We start from the raw sequence: 18,640 nt of genomic DNA on the forward strand, positions 1-18,640 counted from the left end.
CAGAGAACAACACAGTATTAAGAATCAAGTGTATGTAAACTTTTGAACAGGGTAATTTTTTTAAATTCAACTGTTATACTCTGTGGACTATATGTAAATATCTTCTATGTGAAATAGCTTATTCAGGTCAGTACTAAATAAAAATACCTTCCCTCTTTGGTAAAATAAAAACATTTTTCAGATTCTGCAAGGTGTTTGTAAACTTTTGACCTCAACTGTATTTAGTATGCATTTCTGGAGCTCAAACAGTAGCAATGATAAGATTGTTACAAAATTAACATGCATAAACTGATAAAAGAAAAGGTGTGCCAACAATGCAGTGTACATTTCTTACGATAAAAGCATCTGCCAAATGCATAAATGTAAATGTATATACTACTTAAGAAACTGATATAACAATATACCTTAAACCTTTTTTTGGGATATTTGCAGCTGCCTTTAACCATGAAATATGTCACAAAATATCAAGAAAAAACAGTAATTCCAACAACTTAAAATTCAAATTGGGTCAAACTGACCTGCAACATAATACAAGAGCTAAAGCTGGTCCATTTCTCAAGAGCAAATCACTGTTTAGGTGACCTCTGGCCATTCAGAATTTAGTTTGCACTCCACTGAAGACTTTGTGTCTGTGACACAGTGTAGTGCAGAAAACGTGCGAATCCCCAAAGGACAGACCAAAGAGCGCAGCGGTGCTGCATCACCGCCGTCAGCCACCTCTGGAAAAGCACTCTGTCATAAACCCAAAAATCCTCCGACACACGGTCACCCACGCACATACGCACAAACACAACACCTCCTGCGCTTGGGATCTGGCCGGCGCTCAGTATGTGAAACATGTTTCTAATAGTATGAAATAAGCTTTTCCATGGATACGGAAAACATCCTCCAGGGCAAGCTGAAATCAAACTCAGATTCGAACCTGGGATTTGCGTTTTGGACACGTTCGAAGACATGTTTTTTGGTACCAGATTGTTTAATATCATATCTGTAATGCTCTCTGATCTGAGTGATACGGCCCATATCATCCCAGACCTCAGGGGTGCTTGCGTTGGCATGTTTCGAGTTCAACAGCGCGGCCAAGATATAATTACACACAGACCGAGGCAACACACAACGCGCTGCCAACAACGACTGGAATCAAACCTGCTATTTTGAAAGATTACAAACTCTTGGAGAGCGCGTGCTAAACTCAGCAAGAATAAAACGAGTGTTAGAAATATCTGACATCTTCCTGCAATGCCTTGGGAGCGTCATCCAAGCTCTTTCTCAATGTCCGATCTGCTTCACGTCAAGACAGTCAACACACGTTAGCTAAGACTGGAACGGAAATGAGCGTGCTCCAACGCTGAAGCAATACCTTGTATGTTATCCGTTGGCGCAGGCAACTTCAGAACCCATTGACACGTAAACACTAAACATTTGCACAGGACATGCTGGAGATCTTGGAAAGGACTTTTCTACCACATGGATTTCGTTCTTCGGTTCATCCGACTGCGAACGGGAAACTGCTGGGGTCCGAGGGTTGGGAGGGGTCGAATTAAGAATGCCCGAGGTCAGAGGTCGGGCGCGTGGCTGCCGATGCTGGAGGGGAACCTGCAGATGAAGGATCCTGTGTGACCTAATGACTCTCTGGGAGCAAATACAAAGTGACAGTTTTGTGCTGGTGAACTAGTCATTATGTGCTTTGTTTAGTTGCTGCCCCCCAGTCTGAAATGAAACCGACTTCAATGAGCCCCACAGACCAAACACGCTCTCTTCAGAAGCCCCGCAGGCACGACATTAGCATGTGAGCTAAACTGACATATCAAAGCATCTTTCCTCTGTCATGCCCAATGCACACTGATTGGCCTCCGAGGTAAAGCAGCCGGCATTTTGCTTTAATCGAAAACAGAGCGTTTGCTGCACGTCTTTATTTTGATGCTTTGAAACAGAATGCAATGCATTATTGGTGTTTGCTAAGTCAGGTATCACTATTAATATTGCTCATTCCTAAGATTAGTGACTCGTTCCACATGCTACAAATATGAATGATATCTTCAATAGAGTGTCTTTTGAGAGAGGGTATGCTTTTGCTTTTCTACATGATTGGACATATGTGATTCAAAACCAGTTGTAAGTAGCACATTGCATGGGTCAAAATTATTGATTTTTCTTTTATGCCAAAAATCATTGGGATATTAAGCAAAGATCATTTTCTTTCATAAATATATCAAAACTCACTTTTTGATTAGTAATATGCATTGGTAAGAACTTCATTTGAACAACTTTAGAGGCAATTTTCTCAATATTTTGAATTTTCAGATAGTTGTATCTCTGCCAAATATCCTAACAAACCATACAACAATGGACCTTTGGGCCTTTTATTTTTTCAAAAAAGTGTTTATTCAGACTAGTGGAAAGAAAACATCCAAATAACACTGTTAACTGTTTCTTTTATAGGACTTTATCTAATTGTGTCGATAGATTTCAATTACAATACATTATTGTAAGGGCTGTTTTCTCAAAATGAGTTTTTTTCCTCCTACACTGAGCCATAAATCTTCACTTAAGTAACACTTACACACAACAAATTTTTATTCCTGTCTATATCCTGAAGGTTTTTACAGAGGTATTTGTTCATACATAATTTGCTTGATTATATACAACATGTTATTCCCCCAAAATTGTGAAAATATATGTTTTTATTATTATAAAGTGACAAAAATGACAAAATTCGATCTGTAAAAGCATTTGACTCTAATATGTCAAAATAAATTAAACAAAAATTTTTGTGTTTAGAATTTTGTACTAGAATTGTATGCAAATTAGCACATATTTCATTAAATAATGCCTTATTTGCATATTTTAACCTAACGTATTAGAAAACTTGTAATTCCCTGTTGATTGATTACACTGATAATTGCAAACATTTTTGTGAGACAATAACTATTAGTTAATTTTTTTACCCTATTCACCTGCAGTGTCTTGCCTTAGCACACTAGTGTTGTAGCATGATCTATGGAGTTTTGTCCTCTCTTCTGAAATGTAAAAGTGTGATTGTTCAGTTTATGTTACTTCTCTTAACAAGCTACAAAATCATGAATGAATATTTCAGTCTATAGTCATAACTGTTTTTAAAGCTCTGGTGGGTGTGCTTACAGTAAAATGAGGCGCGGGCTGAATGTTATGTCTACACTCCTGTCCTGTCTGGATTATTCACGCATCACTGGCAGTGGTCATGTGTGGAGAGTGTCTCTCCCAGCAGCGGCGGTGGACACATTAGCACACTTATACACACACTATTCAGCTCACGTCTGGAACAGATCTCTTTGCCACATCAACAGAAACATGCACACTCACTGTCTGTCTCACCTCTCAAAGAACCATATTAACCACACACACACACACACACACACACACATTCTTTTATGCTGAGTATGTTGGTAGCATATAAAAACACCTCCAGAGGACAACAATTATTTGATCTCTTCTCATTTCAAGAAGGCCACCTTATAAACAACCATTCTTAATAAGCAACAAATAGCCTATATATACAGTACCTTGCGAAAGTATTCACACCCCTTTATTTTTTCACGTTTTATGTTGCAACTTTATGTTAAACTACTTTAAATAACTTTTTGTCCACATCAATCTACACTTCATGCACTATAATGACAATGCACAAAACAGATTTGTGACAACTTTGCAAATGTATTAAAATTAAAAAACTGAAATAAGTACATTGCATAAGTATTCATACCCTTATTGCACATCTGCATTTGGCAATGATCTGCCATTCTTCTCTTCACCTTTTCACGTCTCAAGCTCTGTCAGCTTGGATGGGGGCTGGCAGCGTTTTCAGGTTTCCCCAGAAATGTTTGATTGGGTTCACGCCCAGGTTGTGGCTGGGCCACTCAAGGACATTCACAGAGTTCTCTATAAGCCACACTTTACTTTTGGGATAGTACTCTGCAGATGTTGAGCAGAGATGCAGCAGATTTTTTTGTAAACTCTTCACCAGATCTGTGCCTTAATGCAGTTCTGTCTCTGAGCTCTACAGGCAGTTCTTTTGACCTTAGGGTTTGGATTTTGCTCTGATATGCATTTTCAGCTGTTAGACCTTTTATTCGAAGTGTAGTAGTGTCTACAAGCGATATGAATGCTCCTGAGCTCATTTTCAAGTGTCCCAGAAAAGGGTATCAGTACTTATGCAAAGGAATCATTTCAGGTTTTTATTTCTGATAAATTTGCGAAGTTGTTACAAACCTGTTTTTTGCTTTGTCACTATGGTGTACAGAGTGTAGATTGATGTGGGGGAAAAAAGTTATTTAAAGCAGGTTAACATAAGGGTGCAACATAAAACATGAAAAAAATGAAGGGGTATGAATACTTTCGGAATGCAATGCATATATATTTTTTAATATTTCCTTTGTTTAATACTCCCCTTATTTTTGGAAGGAAACTGGTCAAATTGATGACATTGTTTCCTTGACTGTACAATAATAATGATGATATTAATCAGTAGTAGTAGTAGTAGTAGTAGTAGTTCAAGTTCATTTATTTATAAAGCACATTTAAAAACAGCCACGAGACTGACCAAAGTGCTGTACATAGAAAATCTAATCCTAAATCTCACATAAAACTGAAATAAAACATATAAATTTAAAAGACCAAAAAGAATGACAGGTAAGCATACTGAAGACAAAATAAAAAACAAAGCCATACTACGATGTAATGAGAAAGGTGTATTAGAAGGCAGGATTGAACAAGTTTGTTTATATATATTATTTTATTATTATTCAAATGAAAAAAAAATTGCAATACTAATATTTATGTCTGTTTTGCTTTGCTTACTTTTCTGTCAAGCGTTTAACCAGAGAGCTTTTATTTTGGCAGAAAATCGCAGGAAGACTGTAAAACTTCTCTTTTGATGACAACAGATTTATAATTGATTCTCATTACAAATCTGGGAAGATAGTTGAGATGATGAGTTCATGTGGAGCTGCATTTACTGTCAACCGAGACACTAAAAAAACACCGGATCTTACACTACTAGTGTGAAAAAAAAAAAACAATCTGAATAAATATGGAAAAATCACATCCCTGAAAATGTCACATGAGCAATAAAGTTGGCCGTCAATTGTTGAAGTTATTCTCATGTCTTGAGCACATGTTCTGAGCTGTTTTTTTCTTCTGTGCTTGACTTCAGATCATGTCAGGTGAACACAAATAAACTGACGAGAGTGATGAAAAGCAGTGGTCTGACCGAAGCACCTTCACATCTCTGTTTCAGATCCATTTCCCCCAGAGACCCCACAGAATGCCAGAATAGGGAACCAGACGCTTCACCCTGACGGCACGGTGAGCGTTCTGGTCCTGTGGGAGGCCCCCAGGGAGAGCGACTTGGTGGTCCACCATTACAAGGTGACCTGGAACACTCGAGGAACACCCCCAACCAGCCAGAGCCGGGCTGGACGGGTCACAGATGGGGTAAGACCTCCTGAGCTCAGCCCTCTGTCTCACCTCTCTGCTGGCGCGTTCTCTCGAATACTGAGCATACTTTTATATCTCTGCTAAACTGTGAACCTGTAGGGGGTTACGTTCAGTGTTTATGTATGTGGAAAGTTCATTTCAGAAGAATGAGTGAGAAAATTAAGCCAGACCGGGGCTGCAGATAGTGGCCAAAATCTTGTTGAGGTTAGAGAACAATTTTTACCTTTCTCTCATAAAGTTGAACCTGAACCCTTAGAGAGGGGAGAAATTTCCCTGAGTTGTTTTTCTTGGTTCCAGTCTTGGAACGTCAGACCCAGGAAGTGCTAAATCTGCGACTGAGTTTAAGGATTTAAGCGTGTGTTTTCACTGGTCAGCGCTGCTCCCCTTTGGCCAGCCCTGCCTCGCAGGTGTCGGACCCATGTGCCCCACCTGTGATGTAGTAAAGCGCTAGAGCCAGTTAAGTTGGTTCCCCACCACGACCGCAAAACAAAGACGCAGCTGGCCTAGTGATCAGCATATTTTATTGTAGTCCAAGTGCTCTCCTGAAAGCCACGGCTCTCGAATGGTTTTGATTAGGTAATTTGTTTTTACAATGCAATAACCTCTGTGTCTGAGAAAGCAATCTATTTTATTGAACAGTAGCCTATAAAGGCCTATTTCAGCTGACAGATTTTTGTTCTCAGAATGGATCACTGCAAGCGTTTAAGAGTTATTGAGAGTAGTAGAAAATGTCAGATCATTTTCAAACTGCCTGGAATTAAGAATCTTTTCCATCCAAAACACACAACTTAGTTGAAACTAAATGCACAGCGGCCCTATATGTCTGCTATTTCAGCATTTAAGAATGACAAAAGTATGGCTCATTTAACTGAACAGCACAATTTGTCTCTTATATGTAAACTACCCCATCTATAGTCTTTATTTGGAAGATTACAGTAATAGATGGCGATAACAAACTCATTGTAAAGTTTTAATAGTTTAACGGGTCATGACATGGATTTTTTTATTATTTTAATATGTTCCTTGAGTAATTGTGATTGTCAGTAATCAGCCGCTGTTATGATTGGCTAATGTCATTGCATAGGATACCGTATCAATGCCCCTTCGCTGTTGCATGTAAGTGTTTTGACAACGTGATCAACATAAAATGGTAATTTCCAGAAAAAGCATAATGAAATAATTTACTTACAGTTTGTGATGCAGCTGCAATCAGATCTAGTACCGCTTCATCTTTCAACAAATGTTTCTTTGTAAACTCTCCATGACACCGTGTCTTGTTTTCAAAACAAAATACAGAACAATTCTCTGACATGATCAGAAATGCCATTAAAAATAAACTATCCACTTGTTCCTTATGCTGGGATCCTTCTGATATCTGTAGAAAGACGCAAACAAGCTGTTTAAATTAAACATCCTGGTGACGTCACGCTGCACTTCAGATCCATACGAGCCATTTTCTAAGGGTTATTACTAGTGCTGGGCAACGATTAATCGCATCCAAAATAAAGTTTTTGGTTATATATGTGTGTTTACTTTGTATATTTATTATGTAAACAGTATATAAAGATACACACACACAGTATATATTTAGAAAATATTTACATGTACATACTTATATGTATATACTCATATCATTTATATTATATATAAATATATTTAATATATAAACATAACATATTTTTCTTAAATATATACATGCATGTGTGTGTGTATTTATATATACATAATAAACATACACAGTACACACACATATAATATGTACACAAAAAAAACGGTTATTTTGGATGCAATTAATCACAATTAATCGTTGCCCAGCACTAGTTATTATATAAATGTTTTTTTATTGATACTGAGGACATTTTAAGTTATAAAACTTGCAGGATGCATTAAGAATACAAAGTCCTCTTCTGTGTCAAAAGATCAAGGGAAATTTAGTTTCTCACGTCATGAACGCTTTAAAAAAGCAAGGGTGCTGGTTATATCTAGTTTAAAAAAAACAACTCACATTATTGGACATGTTGTCTGTGATTAAATGCCAGTTGAATACCCCAAAACGGTACTCTAAGGTATCTACATAGACGTGCTTGAATCCTGTACTGAGAAGACCAGCTGGGTTCCACATGTTTTCAGATCAGTATAGAGGTCTCGTTGTCATGGTCTCGAGTGAGCAGATTGGGTGGAGGTTGCAAAACTGTTTTTTATCACAGAAGAATATGCAGTATAATGATTCAAGTAAGCAAATTTGTACTTTATAGTGATGGCACCACCAGGCACTACTCACTGTTGGCAGGGAACGGGAAGAGCATCAGGGTCAGAGACTTGAATCAGATGCAGGCAGATAGCCAGATGCAAAACAGTAGAGCGAAAGAGGTGTAATTTTGCACGTAGCAGTGTTGTGGATTATCTTTAGAAGCTATTTTGTGAAAAGAACATTTCAGTTGTTCAGACCTGAGATATATTAAAATTGTGCATGATTGAAGATGGAATTATGGTAACACAGATTCATATAGGCCAAAATGCCTGAATGGGCAGCAAGAGAGTGAAAGGGTGTCCTGTGAAATAAAAGTAGAAAGTCGTATGCTGAGGTGCAGGTCAATGGAGTGTCCTGTGTTGCTGGTAAAGTACCTCCTAGGATAGCACAGATGTTTTCAACTGTTGTTCAACTTGAAGCAATTCATTTTAAATGAATGACTCATATGAAATGACTCATATTAGCATAGATGCCCTTCACGTAATAATTATGATTTATAAGAATTGTTTTTAATTCCGGTTGACCTAAGTAATGCAGCATAACCATGTGTTTAGGTGATGAATTAGGTGCATGCTTGGCTAAAGAGATGGATCTGTACTGTATACTTAAACTGACAGAGTGTGTCTGAATCCCAAACAGTACCGGGAAGGGTAGTCCAGAGTTTCAGAGCCAAACAGGAAAAGGATCTACCTCCTGCAGAGGATTTTGATATCCTTGGTGTTATTAAATGACCAGAATGAACATGATGAAATACAGTGTGATTTGAGCTCACTTAGGTATTGCAGACCAAGCCATTCAAAGCTTTATAAATAAGTAGCAGAATTATAAAATCTATAAGGTACAATAAAATTGGACTGATGCATTTTCAACTACCTGAAGCATATTTAATAACCCTGCAGGACACCCACCCAATAGCACATCACAATAATCTAGTCTTGAGGTCATGAATGCATGAAATATCTTAAGAAATTGAAAGCATATGCCTTAACTTAAGAATATTTTTAAGGTGGAAGAATGCTGTTCTACAACAATCTACGATCTGCTCATACATCTTCACATGATATGCATTTGCAGGTCAGAGTTGACAAAACTTCACCCAAAATGAAAAGAGTTCACCCAAAAAAGAAAATTAACCCATGATTTACTAATCCTCAAGGCATCCTAAGTGTATATGACCTTCTATTTTTTAGACGAATCCAATCAGAGTTATATTAAAAATTGTTCTGGCTGTTCCAAGCTTTGTAATGGCAGTGGATGGGTGTTTTTTGTTCAACAGTCCAAAAGAATCCAAAAATATCTGTATTTAAAACATTATAAACACTTTCCTCTAACTTCTGTTAACTGTTGTTCGCTCAAACTGTTCTGGGTCGATGACGTAGGACGTATGAGCAGGGGTGGACTGACCATCTGGACGTGCTGGAGAAGTCCGACGGCCGTCGGCCTGGCTAGTTCATCATCAAAGAAAAAGAGTCAGATTACATTATTCAGCCGACAAAGGGGCACTAATGCAATCTATTTTTGCTAACGAGAAACCTAAACTGATGCGAAGGAGGGTGGGCTTGTGATGGCAAGCAAAAAATGTTAAGATAAAGGTGGTTGGGAGAAGCTAAAAGGAAAAAAGCAAACAGTTAGGCCTGCATCAGGTTACCTTTGCCCACCTCTCTCTTACTATAGAGCATGTAGCCTGTACCCCTAGTCCGAACATCGTTTTACTGGTTATAATGAAAATTGTATTGGTTTTAATGGAAACTGTAATGGTGCCTGTTGGTCTCTACTGGTAATTGGTCACCTTCTATTCATGGCTTTTGTTAAAGCCACTAATTCCTAATGTAATATGTCCCAAAACACACTACAGGAAACCATTATTTAATTGTTTTAATGGTTAAAATGGTTAAAAGTTTGTAATGTTTGTAATAGTATTTCGAAATCATTCATATTTTTCTGATGGTTTCTACCATTTTTGTCAGCAGGGTCACCATGGGTTTTCTGATGTTATTTTCAATAAATGTGACCAGATTGCTGTAATATTGTGAGATATAGTGACCTTTTGTAGTAGGATAAAATCCAGGGCAAAATCCGTTTTTTTACTCCCAGTCTGTCCCTGCATATGAAAATGTCTCTCGAGAACCACATAGGAGCAAAGGAAGCAGTTTCCTTACTTTAGCGAAGGAAAACCAGTCTACTCTGGGCTTATATTAAAATCCTCAGACATTTTCCTTTACATCTCCTCGTTTTGTACTTCAAATTCGTGACCTGTGTTTTGTTTTTCTCTCTCCTTTGCATGCGCTACATATACGTCCAACATCATCCACCCGGAACGGCTTCTATGCCATTTAGCAAAAGCTAGAGAAAAGTGTTTTTTGCTTTGGTTATTTTTCTTACAAAAATTCATCAATTTACTATAGGAGGCCTTTATTCACCCCGGAGCCTTGTGAGGCCTTTTTTTCACTTTATTGGACTTCTTTTGGACTGCTGAACAAAAACACCTGCTTGCTGCCATTATAAAGCTTAGAAGAGCCAATACAATTTTTAATATAATTCAGATTGTATTTGTCTGAAAAGAGAAAGTCATATATACCTAGGATGCCTCGAGTAAATCATGGGCTAGTTTTCATTTTTGGCTAAACTAACCCTTTAAGCTTGAATTTGAACACAGCAAAATGCAAAATGTCTTCATGTGAGATTAGTATAATCGATCCTTGTTTCCTGATAATGTCTCCCAAAGGAATCATGTAAAAGGAGAAAAGCTGAGGACCCAACACTGAACCCTGCAGCACTCCATATTTACCTTGTGATTGAAGGACATTTCTTCATTAACCTGAAGTGGTAACAGTCAGAAAAACAGGACTTAAATCATGCTAATGCCAGTCCACTAATGCAAACAAACCTTTTCCAGTTTTTTATAAAAAAGAATGTCATGATCTATAGTGTCAAAAACAGTCAGTAGTACTAAAATTTAGATGCAGGCAAGGGTAACTTGTAACTGTAAGTAAGATTAGGGCCTCAATTCTGAAAATTCTCCACACATACTATTTTTCTGTAAAACTGAACAGTTGGGAGGATACTTCTCACTCTTGATTTGAGATTTGAGACTGTAATTAACGGTTTCTGCTGGATTAAGATGTGGTTTCTTGTTTATAGATTTGATAACTGCCAGCTTGAAAGTTCTTGGGACATGACCTGAAGATATTAATACTTTATAGCCTGGTTTCACAGACAGGGCTTAGACAAAGCCAGGATTAGGCTATAGTTCAAGTAGGACATTAAAGTTAGTTTTATAAATGTGCCTTAGAAAAAAAAACATTACTGGGTGCATCTTGAGACAAAACAAAGCCACTGAGATATTTTAAGATCAGTCACTGCAAGTTTCTTTCAGTTGAAACAGCTCAGATTTACATTTTAGTCTGGGATTAGGCTTAAGCCCTGTCTGTGAAACCAGGGGTATAACTTTAATAAAGTTAAGAGTTTCTGACATTACAGAATAAGACGACAGGGCTCTTCAACTCCTCCAGAGTTTAGCATTAACCCTAATCAAACACACCTGAGCATTCTATAATTAAAGAGTTAAGAATTAATTGAAAGTTGGTGACTGGTGGGTTAATTTGGGTTTGGTTCTGAAATCAGCAGGACACTGGTTTTGGATTCTTACTGCGAAACTCAATTTTTTATGTCATAGTGCTAAACCATTACAATGCAAATGTCTTGCTTTTATATCCTGTAGGATGTAACGGAGATGGAGCTTCAGGGTTTACAGCCCAACACGCCCTACACTGCACAGATTCAGGCCGTCTCTTACTGGGGTCAGAATCGACTCAAGAGCAGCCGAGCTCACCTCTCCTTCATCACCGCTGCAGCCACCAGTAAGAACTCTGAACTTCTGCATGCTTAGAAAGATTTATGTCCACGTTTGGAAAATTCTTTGAGTTGTGAAACTTCAAAATTAATTGTTTTCAGATTGTGCGCCAGTTTTGACATTCAATCAGTTTCACTAAGTATAAATTGAAAAGGGTGTAAATGAAGGGGTGTCAGAAATAAAATATTTGTTCTCTTTAAAAGGCTTGATTCTGGCCCCCTCGTTTTACCATGAATCAGTGGTGCCGTTGATAATTGCAGCACAGCAGAGCCATTAAAAACACAGAAAACCTTCTCTGGCGAGGAGAGTGTTTTGTCAGAAATGTTGTCCTCTTATGGTGACTTAGATTTTGGCACGTGAGTGCATGAGGTTAACCTTTCCCAGAGGCAGCACATTTCTGTCCTACATCAGAATCCAGAACCTATCGGAGTCCAGCAGCACCGTGGCTCACTAGGAGAGGGTTTGAAGGGCACAACCCGGTTTATTCTGCTCAACAGGACTGCAGTTAACCCCACTGTTGTTGTTATTTCTGTTTTATAATTAGGCTGCTTAATCTTTCAGTCATTCTGCAAACAGATTCCAGACACAATGATAGTTTCGAAAAGCTCTGTGTTGGCTCTGTTTAGTTTTATCTAGCATGCTGAAATATTTGAAGCCATAATCCATTTTTCTAAAAAATGAAATTTCTTCTTCCTTGCTGTCTAATAATTTTTTTTCAGTTTCTTACTTATTTTATGTCTTTAATATTTTCCCCTCTGGTTTTATCAGTCCTCTGTTATTTCTCTTGAGGTCTCTCAAACACCACATCAGTTATATCAGTTATATCGCCATATTCCCTTTGAGTAATGTACTGCAGACTGACTAATGCTGAACCCAAGATTTCATTAGTCACAGTTTATGAACAAGTAAGAATTGTCACTGAAACAGAAACAAATATAATTCAAAACATCAGTGCTCATTTTTTGTCATTTTATTATAGAAAATCTTATGTCCTTATTTAGTGCAGTCTTATGTTGAGAGTCCCATAGGTGTGGGATACACCCACTCACCTCAGGTGTTTCTTCTAGACAGCAATGAGATTTCATGGAGACCTTTGCACCCTTAAAAATAAAGTTTCCAAAAGGGTGTTTTTGCAGTGATGCCATAGAAGAACCATTTTTAGTTCCCCAAAGAACCTTTCAGTAAAAGAAACATTTTGAAGAACATTTGAAAAATCTAAAGAACCTTTTCTGCATTTGAAAAGTTCCATGGATGTTTAAGGTTCTTCATAGAACCATTGATGCCAATAAAGAACCTTTATTTTTAAGAATGTGCTTCTCAGATGTTTCTATATTATGAGATTTAGATCCTATATTATGAGAGTTTGAGAAGATATTTCAATATGAATGCAAACATTTCTTATTATATTTCCAAGATCAAATTATTGGAGCAATGGCATCCACATTAATTTTATAACTCTGTACTCTGTACAACAGTTGTTTTCATTTGTCCATTTGTTTTATGAGAAACATCTGTGACAGAGTTGATACTTGAATGAAACTTAATTAGGAGATCTCCATTACATCTCCTGAGCTATGAAAGCAATCTCTGAAGTGAAGATCAAACGCTGAACGTTGGCTAAATGTAAAAACTCTGATTCATTGATACTTTCTATTTGCTTAAAAGTGATCGTCTTTTCCTGTGTTCACATGACATCGTACACCTCAGTTGTGGCTAAAAATGTTTGCTTTTGACTTTTCAAGTTGAATGCATTACAGTTTTTTACCAAAGACAATAACTGAATAAGAAACACATTTATAGTAGGAAGTCTATAGAGCAAGACATACAGTATAACGCTTATATTTTTGTTGAAGCACAAGATGATGGTAAGTCTTGAAGTGTAAGTTTTGGTTTTGGTTTTGGTTAATCAAGTTTTCCCGTCCCACTGTGCAAAGTCACATGACTCTTTTAATGCACAGGGTGAAATTAATTTGAAAAATGTGTTTCCATCGTAGTTAATGCGCATTTTTTCGGATATCATACTTAATTGTGTGCATGCGATTTTTATGCACATTTTTAGAATTTATGCGCATCTTGGCGTTTCCATCCAGCCTTTTTTTATGTAATATTCCAAAATGCATGAAGGAAACATGGCTATTGTGACATTTCTAAATGTAGCTATGTTTCCATCACCCTGTTTTTATGCGTATTTTGCAGTATCGCATCAGCAACGAGTGATGGAAACACCACATTTCGAATAAAAATCCCTTAATTCGCAAAAAAGTTTTTACACTTGCTTGAGGTAGTTTTTGACTTTTTGAAAAATGGTTAATGCGGATAAAGTGAGATGGTGCTAAAAATAGGCTTCATAAATTAGCCAGGTATTTTTGGTCACCAGGTTGTTTTCGGTCAATTCCATGCCACAAATGTAGTACATAGTCATCAGAGATGGGAACAACGGTATTATGAATAAACAGCGTTACTAACTGCGTTGTTTTTTTCAGTAACAAGTAATCAAAGTAATTACTGTTTACCATTACTGACAATAAAATGTGGCATTACTAAAGTTTATTATTGTAATATTATTATCATTTTATTTTTCAGTTCATCTAAATGGATGCGCAGCGTTCCTGTATTTGACGAACTCTAATGCGAAGGCAAACGACTAGCCGTTGCTTTGTCTCACACACACGCAAAGAAAGATACAGAGCAAGAGGGCCTTACATATCATACAGAATTGATGTGCTACATGTAAACGATATTCTTTGTTGTATTTTCCTGTCAAAATAATGGAGAATTCCTTTGGAATTCTTCACCTTTTAAGAACTGCCGGTTTCTCTGGTAGTAGGCGTAGCTAATGTGCAAACGGCAATCTTATTGGCAGGCACTCACCTATTATCATCCCTGCTTCGCAAATCAGTTCGATCGAACCCAGACAACGTGATTAATATTCATGAACCCAGCAGCTCATTAATCCTTAGTGTGCTTTTTATTGTTATTTGTAGTAGAATTCATAGTAGTTTTGTTATCTTATCAGTATTATTTTTAGTTTTTTCAGTTTCTAAGAAACACTAAATGACAAACAATATCTTAAACACCACCTACAGTCCTAAGTTCAGTCAACATGACAAACATGCATTTATACATGGTTATTCTAATTAAGTTCCAAATACTAAACATAATAGTTACTTTCCCTGGTAATTAGTTACTTTTATTCCATGGAATGTCTGAATACTGGATTCTGATTGGCTGGCAGGTATGCAGTAAAACTGTTTAATGCACAGGTAGTTCCAAGTCTGCTTTAATTGATGCACTCAAATGCATGCACACAGAGAGAGAAAGAGAGATTGCATTGCGTGCACATACAGAAACTTGTTGTCAATGCTTCCCTGCGATTCTTATTAATAAAATAACCTAGATACTAGATCGCTACATTATATTCCTGAGCAACACGGTGGTAAAACTGCTGTTTTTGAATAAATTTGTTGTTTGTAGAGAGAGACGCTCAGACGCACAGCATGCAGGCAGGTAACGTTACAATCGACTGATAATTTACTCAAATAAATGTTATAATTCATTCAAATAAATATGATCTTACCGCACTATTTCATCTCTGTTTCTGATTTGAAGTGGGCAGAATTCTAGAGCTGTGTGTCATAACTGATGAAAACAGCCGTCTTTTTTACCCATTCAGTCAAATATTGCGCTGCAAAGAGCAATACTACTTTTAACTTGTCTATAACTTGGCAAATGGCCATGGAATAAGTGGGATAATCTGAGTTTGCCGTGCATTAAAGTATTTTAAATGCACTTTGCGGAGGCAAACGCATTCTTCTCCTCCACGTCGTGCATTTAAAATCCTTTAATGCACAACCGTTGATTATCCCTTACTTATAATGACTATTTGTGAGAAGTAACTAGTAACTATAACTAATTACGTTTTTAAAGTAACATGCCCAACACTGATGGGGTTGTTAATTTTGTAATTGTAAAAATTTTAACCTGAAAAGTTGCTTATTAAAGAATAAAGGCTATTGCTAGATGTAAGTGAATCTGCTTTCTCATTCTAGCATCCTCAAATTCAAATGTCCACCTTTCTGGAGAGTTCTCCAATGAGATTCCCATATCCCATTCCTCTCCCAGTATCCTGAGGCTGGAAGCGGCCGCCCCTCATTATCACGACAACCAGCTGCAGGTCAAGGTCTTCTGGAAGAGCCGAATCCCAGGCAAGTGAGCCTCTTTCTACACTGGCATACAAAGTAAGGTCATTCAAAGTTTACTTATCTGCCAGAATTGCCTCCCAACAAGAAACACTCTCACATGACTTCACATGTGTCACGTGACGCGTATCTGTTTGTTGACAGTGCATCGGATCCATGTGTGTCCTTAAGCGAGTCGCCGCCAAAGCAAAGCAACAGCATGACTAATGATTTATGGAAGAACGTTACTTAACATAAATATTATCTATCCGGCATAAAAAGACAATCTCGCAGGGATGTCCTCTCTAGAGTCTTTCCAACAGATTATTCACGATCTGTGCTCCAAAAATACACATTTGGCGACATGATGGTCTTCAAAGGGAAGATTCCAGTCAAACCGCAAGCACCCATAAATACAGGGTGTTGATTTACTGTTATCTCCTGGAAAGAAAGGCATGAAGAGTGATTTAATAATGCTGGTACGAGTGTGAAATCAAAAACAGATGAAGGGAGATGACGACCCGACACGGGTTCGAAGAAAGATGTCATGTTGCCTGTGTAAGGAAACAGGAAGCTCGGAGCAAAATGTAGCCGGTCCCTGAAAATGTATTCATGCTGCCTCTGTGGACGCAACCTCAAAAACAGAAAAACATAACCTACAACACTCTGTCTTGTTTCTTTTTGTAGAAAGCCAGAAGGATTCCAGTTCATACATTTTGAGATGGTATCCTGAAGTTTGTGCCCGTAACGTGACAAAAGAGGAGAAAACAGCCACAGTTCAGGTGTGTCTTGTTGATTTACAGTATACTTTCTTTGCCAAGAAGCCTGAATGTGGTCTTTTATTTTATTATTTTATTTCTTAAATTTTATTCTATAACGGATAGTTCCGGTCCTTGGTTCTGATTGGTTGAGCAGCGTTCTAAGCTGTTGTAAATTACTCTACAAACATACACCTTTGTTTACTTCAGTGTGTTGCTTGGCAACCACTTTGTTGGAACCACAACTGTGTCTGAGGAACTACAATGTTTGGCGGAAGAATACTGTTTTTTATTAATATCAATACACTTTATTTTCTCCGTTTTAATTTGTGAAACCTTGCTACACATATGGAATAACCATTTTATAAAATAATAATAATTATTTTAAAGAGAGCTTTAATTGTGTCCACCACTGGATACTCGCATGTACTTAATATAATTTACTTTTAATATAATTAAAATAATTGAAAAATAAAATAAATTAATTGAAAAAATAAAATAAAATAATACAATTTTATTTTATTTTATAAAATGTATTTTATTTTATTTTTTAAATTATATTATTTTGATTAAAAATAAGGATGTTTGTACTGTTACTCAAGAGCTTGACTTGTGTCCACCACTGCATACTCACATGCACTTAATAAAATAAAATAAAATAATAAAAAAAATTAAATAATTTAGAAAATAAAATTAAATAATAAAATAAAATAAAATAAAATAAAATAAAATAAAATAAAATAAAATAAAATAAAATAAAATAAGCCCCGTAAAGCTGTGGTTTACAGTGAATTTATAACAGCTAAGGGGGTAACAATGCCCATATTATTTTATTTTATTTTATTTTATTTTATTGTATTTTTTAAATTTTATTTTATTTTATTTTATTTTTTCTAATAATATTATTTTGATTAAAAATAAGGATGTCTGTACTGTTTCTCAAGAGCTTGACTGTGTCAGCCACTGGATACTCACATGTACCTAATAAAATAAAATAAAATAAAATAATTCAAAAATAATAAAATAAAATAAAATAAAATATGAATTGTAACAGTATGAATTGTATGAATTGTAAAAATAATGAATTTATAACAGCTAAGGGGGTAACAAAGTGTTACACCCCTGTGGACTGTTTTGTTGGTTTTTCCTTCGTGTGTCCTTATTTGGTCTTTCCTGTTCCGTTTCTTGTTATGACGTCATTGTTTAATCACTTACACCTGTCCTGTTCTCATTAGCCTGGTTGTATAAGTTTGATTCAGTTCTTCGTTTCTTGTTGGGTCTTAAAGTCATTTAATGTTGTTTTCGTTGTGTTTGCGTGTGGTTTCCCTGCTGTTCCTGTTCGTTCCTGTTCCCTTGTTTGGATATTATTAATAAAGTGCGTTTATGACTTCCTCGTCCGAACTCCTCCTTCCCTCACATGACGCCTGACACAAAGCCCATTTTATTTTATTTTATTTTATTTTATTTTATTTTATTTTATTTTATTTTATTTTTATTTTATTTTTTTTGTTTTTTGTTTTTTGTTTTTAACAATTTATTTTATTTTAATTTTTACATTACACTATTTTTTATTTTATTTTATTTTAATTCAAAGTACATGTGATTTGACCAGTGGTGGACACAAGTCAGGATCAAATGTGCAGACATCCTTATTTTTAATCTTTTTTTTTTTTAAGTTTTAATTATCATTATTATTATTATTATTATTATTATTATTATTATTATTATTATTATTATTATTTAATCCCACAATAAAGACACTGAATAAGCAAATAAGCAAACATTTTATTTTATTACCAAAACATACACTGTCAAAATATTAAAACAAAATATCACACTTTGGTTTGGAGACCAGTTCTCACAATCAACTAACTATTAACTGTGACTTTTGCCTTAATAAACTAAACCTAATTTACTGCTTATTAATAATTAGTGAGGTAGTTAAGGGATCTAAAATATGGTCGTGCAGAATAAGACATTAATATTTGCTTTATAAGTACTAATAAACAGCCAATATGATAGTAATATGCATGCTAATAACCAACAAGTTCATAGTGAAAGCTGGCCCTTAAAGTGTTATCAAAATAAATAAACTTACTGATGATAAAAGTGTGTAAACAAGTCA

At 36.2% G+C, this 18,640-nt stretch overlaps 1 protein-coding gene across 3 annotated transcripts in view; it reads left to right on the forward strand.

Annotated features, from left to right (window-relative positions):
• anos1b (anosmin 1b) overlaps nt 1-18,640 on the forward strand; it is an 82,231-nt gene that overhangs the window by 55,284 nt on the left and 8,307 nt on the right. For all 3 annotated transcript variants that reach the window (XM_051094170.1, XM_051094172.1, XM_051094171.1), the window contains exons 7-10: nt 5,276-5,472; nt 11,448-11,586; nt 15,629-15,788; nt 16,449-16,539. In XM_051094170.1, coding sequence (XP_050950127.1) covers nt 5,276-5,472; nt 11,448-11,586; nt 15,629-15,788; nt 16,449-16,539 — 587 coding nt within the window. The remainder of the gene's footprint in view (nt 1-5,275; nt 5,473-11,447; nt 11,587-15,628; nt 15,789-16,448; nt 16,540-18,640) is intronic.

This window comes from Labeo rohita, chromosome 22, assembly GCF_022985175.1.
Source record: "Labeo rohita strain BAU-BD-2019 chromosome 22, IGBB_LRoh.1.0, whole genome shotgun sequence".
In the NCBI taxonomy this organism is placed as follows: domain Eukaryota; kingdom Metazoa; phylum Chordata; class Actinopteri; order Cypriniformes; family Cyprinidae; genus Labeo; species Labeo rohita.